This window comes from Heloderma suspectum, chromosome 2, assembly GCF_057233095.1.
Source record: "Heloderma suspectum isolate Gila_16-S chromosome 2, 16-S_ref, whole genome shotgun sequence".
In the NCBI taxonomy this organism is placed as follows: Eukaryota; Metazoa; Chordata; class Lepidosauria; order Squamata; family Helodermatidae; genus Heloderma; species Heloderma suspectum.
The window spans coordinates 156,930,445-156,942,985 of record NC_139459.1 but is presented as its reverse complement, the minus strand read 5'-3'; the positions used below and the strand labels follow the sequence as shown (position 1 = coordinate 156,942,985).

The following is a 12,541-nucleotide window of genomic DNA, read 5'->3' as shown; positions in this document are numbered from 1 at the left end:
ATGTACTATTACATAAGATAACATTTGAAATATGGTTAGTAAATCATACAACTCAAAATATGATTGATAAAATGTATGCCTTATCAGAATAGAAGCAAATGGAACAATCTAATATCCCATTTAAAAGAAAATGGAGTATTTGAATGTATCAATTTAGGAAAAGGAGAGGGCCTGGATTTATAATAATATATCATCCATCCTAAATGGATTTTTTTCAACGTTATTTATCAGTGGTTTCTTACACCACATAAATTAAATTGTATTTATTCTAACTTTCCAGATGCATGTTAGAGGTGCCAATCTTCAAAAACCAACCTCTTACACATCTCCTGGTCCTGTTCAAAAATTGGGCAATTCTGAATGAAATACTCTGTAACAGACGACAGGGTATCAGTTATCAGATCCAAAAGCAGTGTTGCTTTGCTATATGAAAGAAGAAATAGAATCAGAGGATCTGTAACTTAAACTTATTAATAGCAGCAAGAAAACTTAAAATTGAAAATCAGGAGAAACTACTTGTCTTACAGAATGGTTCAAATGATATGGAAAACTGACTTAAAAACTAACGTATTTTAAAAGAAGTCACTAACTAAAAAGTTCATAGAAAAATGTTTATTAATTTGTGGAATGAAAATTGTCACAACAATATCCAACCTTGTTTTCATTTTTATGCTACAAATGAAAATAATTTCTGTATGTATCTTATGCTATGCTATATTAATAAAAAGTAACTTTAAAAATGTGGTGGTATATAAATACGAATATGTTTCATTTCTCCTGTCTCCCTTCCACCAAAGTTTTATTCTCTCTGGACTGCAGAATCTGCCATTTTGCCTTTTGAAACACTAACCTGTTCTTGCACATCTTCAAATTCTGAGCTGAGCAGTTCTATGAAGATAGGAACAGCTCCTGCTTGGATCACAATCCGAGTTTGAAGAGAATTTCCAGAAGCAATGTTAGTCAGTACCCAGGCAGCTTCAAACTGGAACAGGAGAAAAAGGAAGCCATTGTACCTCTTTGTGCAGGCCATAACGCTTAAACAAAAAGTCAACACTGAGCTGGAGTTGCAGGGTCATGCATAAGGTAGCTAGAGATGACAAACATAAGCAAAATGGCTTTCCCAACCATACGTAACAGACATGCTCAACATGTTACCTTCCCCTTATTTATTTATACTCCACTTTCCATCAACAGCTAACAATAAAATACATTTTTAAAAAAACTTAATTAAAACATGACATAAAAACAAATAAATTAAAGGCACAAAAATAAAAGAAATAAACAGCACCAACTAATAAAAATCCCCTTCAGCAACAGACTAGCTTCTTTGCCAAAGGCCTGTCTGAATAAGAAATGTCTTTGTCTGCCAGCCAAAGGACAACAGACACGTGCCCCTTCCACCCTGCCCATCTGCTTGTGATATAATATCACTTTCTCTAAGTAAAATCATATCTCAAAAGTTACACTGGCAAGAGGATAGGCTGCAATTAGTGTTTATTAGCAAGTAAGTGCCACTAAGCGGAAACAGCAAAGAAGTGCCAGTTGGTGTAATACTATTTGTTTTTCTGATATTTCAAGCTGAAGAATTTTTTGTCAGGTACAATTTGAAGTGATCATATCCCAAATTACTTCAATATTAAATATACATAAATATTCATTAATTCCCTGGTCTTTTAAAAAAATGCCAAATACAAAGAAACCAAAGCTGTTACCTTGAAAATAACGTCAGGATACCTTGAAGACACTTCAGAGTTCAGTACACTTTTTAAAGACAACTTAAGCTGGTGTAACACAGTGACTTGGTTCACTGTCATAACTTTACATACGAACGCGAGTGTTCACTAAAGACCAGTAATCCTGGTGATTTAAACTTGCTTGACTTTGGGACTGTTTGTACATAATAGCAGCATATTGTGGGTTAATTAACCCACAATTTGCTATGGTGCATGCTAGGTGTATTCCACAGCCATTTTAAATATTTAACATCCTATTAGGCAATCAGGGGTTGTTGAGTGACATTTGAACCTTGACATTATAGATTAATTGTGGGTTAAACAACCCACAGTTAACTTACAATTAGTTGTTAGGTTAATTGTGGGTTTTTAACCCACAATTAACCTATAGTGTCCTGATTTGGACATCACATAGCAACCCTTGATCAGACCGATCAGGACTTGAATATTCAGAAAAGCTGTGGAACGTGCCTGGCATGTCCCATGGCAAATCATGGTTAACCCAAGACTGTTGTTGTTCAGTCGTTAAGTTGTGTCCGACTCTTTGTGACCCCCATGGACCATAGCATGCCAGGTCTTCCTGTCCTCCGCTTTCTCCCGGAGTGTGCTCAAGTTCATACTCATTGCATCGGTGATGCTATCTAGCCATCTCATCCTCTGCCGGCCCCTTCTCCTTTTGCCTTCAATCTTTCCCAGCATCAGGGTCTTTTCCAGAGAGTTTTCTCTTCGCATTAGGTGGCCAAAATATTTCAGCTTCAGCTTCAGTATCTGTCCTTCCAATGAGCAGTCAGGGTTGATTTCCTTTAGGACTGACTGATTTGACCTCCTTGCAGTCCAGGGGACTCATAAGAGTCTTCTCCAGCACCACAGTTCGAATGCATCGATTCTCCGGCGCTCAGCCTTCCTTACAGTCCAGCTCTCACAGACATACGTTGCTACTGGGAAAACCATAGCTTTGATTATATGAACCTTTGTCGGCAAGGTGATGTCTCTGCTTCTTACTATGCTGTCTAGGTGTGCCATAGCTTTCCTCCCAAGGAGCAAGCGTCTTTTAATTTCATGGCTACAGTCACCGTCTGTGGTGATCGTGGAGTCCAAGAAAATAAAATCTGTCACTGCTTCCATTTCTTCCCCTTCTATATGCCAGGAAGTGATGGAGCCAGATGCCATGATCTTAGTTTTTTTAATGTTTTTTCAAACATTAGTTTTTTCAAACCAGCTTTTGCACTCTCCACTTTCACCCTCAACAAGAGATCCTCTTCGCTTTCTTCCATTAGGGTGGTATCATCTGCATATCGGAGGTTGTTGATAATTCTCCCGGCAATCTTAATTCTGACCTGTGATTCATCCAACCCGGCATTTCTCATGATGTACTCTGCATATAAATTAAATAAGCAGGGTGACAATATGCAGCCTTGTTGTACTCCTTTTCCAATTTGGAACCAATCGGTTGTTCCATGTCCGGTTCTTAATGTTGCTTCTTGACGCTCGTACAGGTTTCTCAGGAGACAGGTAAGGTGGTCTGGTACTCCCATCTCTTTAAGAATTTGCCAGAGTTTGTTGTGATCCACACAATCAAAGGCTTTAGCATAGTCAATGAAGCAGAAATAGACGTTTTTCTGGAATTCTCTTGCTTTCTCCATGATGCAGCGAATGTTGGCGATTTGATCTCTAGTTCCTCTGCCTCTTCGAAACCCAGCTTGTACTTCCGGTAGTTCTCTGTTCACAAGCTGCTGAAGCATAGCTTGCAGGATTTTGAGCATCACCTTGCTGGCATGTGAAATGAGCGCAACTGTACGGTAGTTGGAACACTCTTTGGCATTGCCCTTCTTTGGAATTGGAATGTAAACTGACCTTTTCCAGTCTTGTGGCCACTGTTGGGTGTTCCAAATTTGTTGGCATATTGAGTGCAGCACTTGAACAGCATCATATTTTAGGATTTCAAATAGCTCTGCTGGAATACTGTCATCTCCTCTAGCTTTGTTGTTAGTAATGCTTCCTAAGGCCCACTTGACCTTAATCTCATCTGCTTCTGTTAGGTCCCTGCCTTCTTCGTCCTTTATCATGCCTGTCTTTGCACAAAACGTTCCCTTGAGATCTCCGATTTTCTTGAAAAGATCTCTAGTCTTTCCCATTCTATTGTTTTCCTCAATTTCTTTGCATTGTTCATTTAAGAAGGCCTTCTTGTCTCTCCTTGCTATTCACTGGAACTCTGCATTCAGTTGGATAGATCTTCCCCTTTCTCCCTTGCTTTTCGCTTCCCTTCTTTCCTCAGCTACCTGTAAAGCCTCATCAGACAGCCACTTTGCTTCCTTGCATGTCTTTTTCTTTGGGATGGATTTAGTTCCTGCCTCCTGAACAATGTTACGGTCTTCTCCCAAAAGAGGGTCTATGACCCCCCTGGCAAAGGCAAAGTACAGGCTGAAGGGGCAGGACAGCAGCTTGAGATTGAGAGGCATATGGTCAAGGAACATCTCATTGCTTTGAATGAGTTCAAATCTCCAGGGCCAGATGAACTGCATCCTAGAGTAATCAAGGAACTGGCAGAAGAACTCTCAGAACCGCTGTCTATTCTCTTTGAGAAATCATGGAGGACGGGGGAAGTGCCACATGACTGGAGGAGGGCTAATGTTGTCCCTATCTTCAGAAAGGGTAAAAAGGAGGAACCTGGGAACTACAGACCAGTCAGTCTGACATCAATCCCTGGGAAAATTCTGGAGCAGATCATAAAGCAATCCATCTGGAAGCACCTTGACAACAATGCTGTGATTACTCGAAGCCAACATGGATTTGTCAAAAACAAGTCCTGCCAGACAAATCTGATCTCATTTTTTGATCAAGTAGCCTCCCTTGTAGACCGTGGGAATGCTGTAGACATCATATACCTCGACTTCAGCAAAGCTTTCGACAAAGTGCCCCATGATCTCCTGATGAGCAAACTAGCTCAAAGTGGACTAGATGAAACAACGATCCGGTGGATCCACAGTTGGCTACAGAATCGGACTCAAAGAGTGCTTCTCAATGGGACCTTATCAAACTGGGGAGAATTAACGAGTGGGGTACCGCAGGGCTCAGTCCTGGGCGCAGTGCTCTTGCACATTTTTATTAATGACTTGGAGGAGGAGGTGCAGGGAATGCTGATCAAATTTGCAGATTTCACAAAATTGGGTGGGGTAGCTAATACTTTGGAAGACGGAAACAAAATTCAAAGTGATCTGGATCGACTGGAGCGCTGGGCAGAAACAACAGAATGACATTTAATAAGGATAAATGCCAAGTTCTGCACCTAGGAAAAAGAAAGCAAAAGCACAGTTACAAGATGGGGGATACGTGGCTCAACAACACTACAAGTGAGAAGGATCTTGGAATTGTTGTCGATCACAAGCTGAATATGAGCCAACAATGGGATGTGGCTGCAAAAAAGGCAAATGCTCTTTTGGGCTGCATTAATAGAAGCATCGCTTCCAAATCCCGGGAAGTACTAGTTCCCCTCTACTCAGCACTGGTTAGGCCTCATCTGGAGTACTGTGTCCAGTTCTGGGTACCACACTTTAAGAAGGATGCAGACAAACTGGAGAGGATTCAGAGGAGGGCAACAAAGATGGTCAGAGGACTGGAAACAAAGCCCTATGAAGAGAGACTGAAAGAACTGGGCATGTTTAGCCTTGAGAAGAGAAGACTGAGGGGAGATATGATAGCGCTCTTCAAGTACTTGAAAGGTTGTCACAGACAGGAAGGCCAGCATCTCTTCTTGATCATCCCAGAGTGCAGGACACAGAATAATGGGCTCAAGTTACAGGAAGCCAGATTCTGGCTGAACATCAGGAAAAACTTCCTGACTGTTAGAGCAATACGACAATGGAACCAATTACCTAGGGAGGTGGTGGGCTCTCCCACACTGGAGGCATTCAAGACGAGGCTGGACAGCCATCTGTCAGGGATGCTCTGACTTGGATTCCTGCATTGAGCAGGGGGTTGGACTCGATGGTCTTGTAGGCCCCTTCCAACCCTACTATTCTATGATTCTATGACCTCTGTCCAGAATTCCTCAGGCACGCTGTCTATCAGGTCTAATCCCTGAAATCTATTCCTCACCTCCACTGTATATTCATAAGGGATATGATTTAGGTCATACCTGAATGGTTTAGTGGTTTTCCCTACGTTCTTCAATTTAAGCCGAAATTTTGCAAGAAGCAGGTCATGATCTGAGCCAGTCAGCTCCAGGTCTTGTTTTACTGACTGTATAGAGCTTCTCCATCTTTGGCTGAAAAGGACATAATCAATCTGATTTCGATATTGACCAGCTGGTGATGTCCATGTGTAGAGTCGTCTCTTGTGCTGTTGGAAAAGAGTGTTTGCTATGATCAGCGTGTTCTCTTGGCAAAACTCTATTAGCCTTTGTCCTGCTTCATTTTCTACACCAAGGCCATGCTTGCCTGTTACCCCGGTGATTTCTTGACTTCCTACTTTAGCATTCCAATCCCCTATGATGAAGAGGACATCTTTTTTTGGTGTTAGTTCTAGAAGGTGTTGTAGGTCTTCACTGAACCAATCAACCTCAGCTTCTTCGGTCTCAGTGATTGGGACATAGACTTGAATTACTGTGATGCTGAATGGTTTGCCTTGCATTCGTACTGAGATCATTCTATCGTTTTTGAGATTGTACCCCAGTACTGCTTTTCCCACCCTTTTGTTGACTATGAGTGCTACTCGATTTCTTCTAAGGGATTCTTGCCCACAGTAGTAGATATGATGGTCACCTGAATTAAATTCGCCCATGCTTGTCCATTTTAGTTCGCTGATTCTCAAGATGTCGATGTTCAGTCTTGCCATCTCATGTTTGACCACCTCCAGCTTACCTTGATTCATTGATCTTACATTCCAGGTTCCTAAACAATATTGTTCTTTACACCACCAGATACATCCATAGCTGAGTGTCCTTTCGGCTTTGGCCCAGCCGCTTCACTCTTTCTGGTGCTACTTGGAAATTGCCTCTGCTCTTCCCCAGTAGTATATTGGACACCTTCCGACCTGAGGGGCTCATCTTCCGGCGTCATCTCTTTTCGCCTTGTGATATGTTCCATGGGGTTTTCTTGGCAAGAATACTGGAGTGGGTTGCCATTTCCTTCTCCAGTGGACCACATTTTGTCAGAACTCTCCACCATGACCTTTCTGCCTTGGGTGGCCCTGTACAGCATAGCATATGGCTTCACTGAGTTACGCAAGCTCCTTTGCCACAACAAGGCAGTGATGCACCGCCATTACATGTGAACAGCCCCAGTGGCTAAGAGATAATCTATGAAGTTGGAAGCCCCTAGTTTGAATCTCATGCTCTGCCATGATCTGACTAGGTAATCTTAGGCAAGCCGCTCTCAGCCATCTGAAATATTATAAAAACTGTTTCCTGTAATAATAAACTGAGGTGGTGCATGCCAGGATAAATGGCGCAAAAACAGGGCCACTAACAGACAAGCGGGAGGTATTAGCATGTTCATGGAAAACCCTAGGTTTGCAGAAGTACAAATAAATCTTAAAAACACAAACCTAAGGGGACAACAGACACACAAAACAACCCAATGTTGATGCAGCATACTCAGTAGCCACAGAATGTTGAGTATCAACTGGGAAAATAACCTGGCAAACTGGGGCTGGTGGAAGAGTGGAAAGCCCTGCTTGGAAGGAATGGCTGTCTGGAACCAGTGATGCTGGTTTTCTGGAAACCTCTGAATTAGGTTGATTTACATAGGGTCATTTGCATCAGAAAAAATTCAGTCTGCATCTGAAAATGTTCTGATGCCCTAGGGAGTGATCTAATTTAGCACTGTTTATTTTACTTGTATTTAGTACACAAGAAAGCTAAAAAGTCCCAATACACCACAAGTATACACCTGAAATATTTGAGGGTGGAAATTAAAGCACACTTACTGTTATTTAAATGTTATATTTTGTAGAAAGTTTCCTCTGGAGGGCAGTGGAAGAAAGAGAACCAACTTGTTCAAGCCCCTGTCAATTTATAATAAGCATCTGAGAAAAGGGGCGGGAGGGGGGTAGAATTGCTGCAGATGCCCGCCCCATCTCCAGGACTGCATGCTTCTGTCTCCCCACATCCCCCAAAGTTATAAAATACTCAGGTTTGGGATTTGCATCCCTCTAGCACAGGGATAGGCAACCTGTGACCCTCCAGATGTTTTGGCCTACAACTCCCATCAGCCCTAGCCAGCAAAGGCAATGGTGAGGGTAGTTGTAGGCCAAAGCATCTGGAGGGTCACAGGATGCCCAACCCCTGCTATGTTCATTTACACAGCAGTATGTCCTATTGCGTTCAACTGGGCTTATCCCCCAGTAAGTGTGCCTAGGGTTGAAATCTGAGAATATTAGTCGGATTAGTCCTAGAACATGGATAGATTCCTAAACATGGTGATGCAAAGAGGTAAATATTATTTATTTGTTTTACAACCCTTGGGAAGACTAGTAATGGGAGTAGGTTAGTCAATTCTGTCCTACCCTCTGTTTAAGCTCCAGGGATGTCCGCATGCTGACATCCCATTTTACCAGCACAGGGAGTGATGTTGTGACTTCACACAAGGTAGAGCAGCCAAGAGTAGTGCTAGAAATGAGTTTTGTGTTTTGTTTTTTAAAAGAATAGGCAACTCCCTGACAAAGAAAGAAGGAATCAATACAGGCAGTCCCAATACACTGTCTCCTCCCAACCTTGACTGAGGAGCAGTGAACTAGAATTTCACAAAGGATATTGTCTAATTTAAGTACAAAAACTAAACCTAATGAATTCTCCAGGACAGCCAAAGGTTCACTGCAATAGTCCACACAGATCTTTACTTAAGCCAATTCCACCTCTCGTCTACTTTAATTATCCAAGTCCATTCAACAAATTGATGAGTGGAACACACACGTGGCACACCTGTAAAGTGCAGTTTTCTTTCCGTTTGAGGAATTCCACAAACCTGGCCACCACTCCTTGTGTACTGATGACTTCATCTATAGGAGGATTTGGTTCTGTTTAAAGGTACAAAGCATCAAGATATCAGAACAGATTTTTCCACCTTTTTTGTGAAGTTGCATAATTTCATGAAGTGTGCATAACACACTTGCATAATTACTGGATGAATGAAGCAATTTAACAACTCAGCAACTGATATCAGTATTTTACATTATGATCTACTGCACCTTCCATTCCTATGCCCTGATCTGCACTTCATAAATACACTTCAGATATTGGCAGGACATTAAGACGTCTTCCAAAGATCTCAGAACCCAAGCAGATTATATAGAGAAGCACATCCTTCTGGTAACCTGGTTCCAAACCATTTAAGTTTTTGTAGGTAATAATAACCACTTTCATTTGGTCCAGAAACACGCTGGAAGCCAGTAATGCTGTTGTAACAAGGGAATTATATGTTTCCTATAACCAGCCTGCGTGAAGAGCCTGGCTGCAGCCTTCTGAACCAACTGAAATTTCCAACTCTTCAGAGGTAGTCCCATAGAGACCACCTTACATAGTCCAAACAAGATGTAATTAAGGCATGTGGCACCATGGCTAGATCTGACACCTCCAGGAATGGGCGCAACCGAAGCACTAGCCTCACCTGTGCGAAGTGCTCCTGGCCGCTACCGAGACCTGGACATCCAAGTTCAAGGGTGGATCCAGGAGTACACCCAGACTGCAAAACCGAGTTTCAAGGGCAGTGCAACCCCAATGAAGACTGGTTGAATCCATATTTCCTGATCTGACATTCTACTAACAAGGAGCACCACTGTCTTGTTTGGATTTAGCTTCAATTTGTTAGCTTTCATCTTATCCATGATCAACACCAGTCAGGACTTGAACAGCTTGTTTGGATTTAGATGGAAAGGAAATATAGAGTTGGGTGTCATTTGCATATTGGCAGTACTGGATTCCCCCAAACCCAGAAAACCTCCCTCAGTGTTTTCATGTACAACTCAGGTAGCCTAGGGGAACCCAGAGGGACACAATAGACCAGAACTGCACAACTCATGGGTTGCATACAGCTTCCCAAGACCTTTCCTGTGCTCCTGCACAGGTGCTCCCCCCCCGCATTTCCTTGCTACCTATACTTTCCGCTCTCTCCACCAGGTATGATCATACAGATCACTCTTTTCCTGCTGCCAGTGAGGAGAGAGTAATCCATATCAGGATCACTGGAGGAGAACTTTCTCCACTCCTCCTCCACAGAGATCCTCATACAGATCACTCTTTCCCTGCTGCAGCTGTGCGCATTGTGCATGTGTGCCTGTACAGCCCTAAACCCCTGAGCCAGCATCACATGCATCCCTTGGGGCTGAGGAGGTTGTGTACTCATCGTAAACCAACAGCTAAAGTGTCAAAGATGAGTCCCACAGCACCACTTTCTGGAACTGTCCGTCCAGAAAGGGCCACAAAAGGGTGCCTCCAAATTCCACCTCAGCCAGACAGTCCACCTGGACAGGGACACCACTGATGTCAATTCGGGGGGGGGGGGGCTGTTTAGTGGGTTTGGCGATAATGAGAAACCAGCAGAAACATCAGTGGTTGGAGATATGCAATACCTACTGGTAACAGAAAGACAAAATTAGGGGTTCAGGGGACTAATGACAAGTTAGGAGCATCAACTTTCACTAATATTCCACCTTTTATCTTCTTGGAATGTAAATAAGAATACTAGCATGGCCTTTTCACCTTTTGAGAGAAGTTTTCGGAATTTCTGGGTAGCTGAGAGCTGCTGTTCTGGACTATTGGAGAAAATCATCTCAGTCATATCAGATGTGATCACTGTACTCTGCAATTCCAAAGAGGAAAAACATTAACTTACCTCTGCCTCAAATTCAAGAACAAAATTTTAGTCACTGTTCACTGGGAAATATTCCTGAACCTGTTAGTATAAAGAAACTGGCCAACAAAAGAAATTCCAAGTTCAAACGTAGAAGATAATATTATCTAAATGTTTTCCTATTTAAAAACCAGCCACAACATTCTCAATTGCATCTCAGAAGCAGCTGAGGACTTCTAAGTTTGGGTGTGTCCAAAAATACTGACTGAGGCTGTTCACATGCAATGGCGGCAAATCAATTTTGCACTGAACGCTGCCGTTACATGCAAACAAGTTCATTGATTTTTCCTTCCATACCCACAACCAAATTCAAGAAACACTCCTGCTTATAGTAGTGATAAAATTAATGAGAAGCAGGACTGAATTCTTGGAAGAGGCATGTAATAACATTATTAAAGCTGATGGAAACACAAGTTGTTAGTTATTAATGTTTTCTGTTGACAGCAACAATGGAAGCTATAAAAATGATGTGGACGTTTTCTATCATGCTATGTAGATGTACTGAAGAGGGTTAAGATAATGAAAATTCAAATCATACCTAGTAAAAGATTAGGGACTGTATATACCATTTAAAAATATATACAAATAAACAGAGAGTCCATTCATGCTCTCACAATCAATTAAAGAACTATTGGTCAATTCACTGTATGGATTTTAATCAATATAGGGAGCAATCCTATGGCCGCTAGTCAGCAGTTAGATGGCAATAGGATAGGTCGGTTTCCAGAAACCGACCTCAAAGCCCGCACTCCGAGGTTGGTTCCCGGAGAACTGACCCCCACCCCCTCCCACGCCACCTTGTAGGCAGCGTGGATCAGCCCCATGCTTGTAAGAGCAGCGTGAAGTGGCAAAAATGGGGCGTTCCCAGGGCCGGGCGAAAATGCCGGTACAACACATCCTATGTGTTGTCCAAGTGCCGCTTCCTGTGATCTGAGGTCCCGTGGCTAAAATCACCAGCTAAAATCGGCTATCTAGTCACGAAAGGCAGGCAGGGGGAGTGAGGAGGAGATCCACTCCTCCCGCCCTGCACTGGATAGGCAGTCGCCCCCAGGCTCGGAGGTGACTGTTGACCCAGATAGGATTGCTCCCTCCGTCTGAATATGAACAAAACAATGGTCCCCCCCAATTATTTGTTTTTTAAATGGTGTGCACATGTTGCAGCCAGTATTTTTACAAATACTTTACCAATTTTTTAAAAACCCGCTTCCTAATTAAAAAGCTTCTAATCAATTAATCTAATGTCTCTCCAGAAAGAAAGTGTAGCAATCATGGAGCTCATTTTTTTAAAAAAACCACCCTTCTATTAGGACAGAACCTCCTCTTCTCCAGTTCTTTTAAGAGACGCTTCCACACAGCTGATAGCCATTACACTGCCACTGAATGGAAATCAAGTTCTCAATACCCTGCACCACAGAAGTAGGGTTGTACAAATGGAAAAACAAAAAGCAGCCTGATCTGCTCCTGTGCAGCTACAGAAATGAATGGGTAGATATTTTCACAGGATAGGGAGAAGCATAACCAAAGGACCACAGAAGCACTCACTGATGAGTGCACTTTTTATTTTGGCAACATGCCTCAAGTTCCCACACTGAGCCTCAGAGAGGTCTGGAAATCAGCAGATGTCTCACTGCTTTGCAAATTTCCCTGTGATTTAGCACAAGGTCTTAGCACAAGATTCCCCCACCCTTCACCCAAAGGTGGAAGAGAATCATTCTGACTTGTGCTGAGACGCAGAGTAACTTGCAAAACACTGGGATCATGTCTTGCTGTTTTGAAAGCCCCTGTGCAACTCAGTGGTCACAGGGTCAAGTCCTGATCTCCTGGAACTAAAAAAGGAGAGCAGGGACTGCCCCAATACTTGTACTGTGCCTCAGAGTTAGCGCTTAGAAGAGAAGTGGAATTCATGTTTATCAATAAAAATCTGGCTAACTACCAAGGCCAGCCAAAATGCGTGAATGGCAA

The 12,541-nt window shown here is 42.6% G+C and overlaps 1 protein-coding gene across 3 annotated transcripts in view; it reads right to left on the bottom strand.

The window, feature by feature from the left end:
* Window positions 1-12,541, bottom strand: part of KPNA1 (karyopherin subunit alpha 1) — an 85,701-nt gene that overhangs the window by 56,981 nt on the left and 16,179 nt on the right. For all 3 annotated transcript variants that reach the window (XM_084835298.1, XM_084835296.1, XM_084835297.1), the window contains 3 exons: window positions 10,429-10,528; window positions 8,653-8,747; window positions 851-982 (listed from right to left, as the gene is read on the bottom strand). In XM_084835298.1, coding sequence (XP_084691424.1) covers window positions 851-982; window positions 8,653-8,747; window positions 10,429-10,528 — 327 coding nt within the window. The remainder of the gene's footprint in view (window positions 1-850; window positions 983-8,652; window positions 8,748-10,428; window positions 10,529-12,541) is intronic.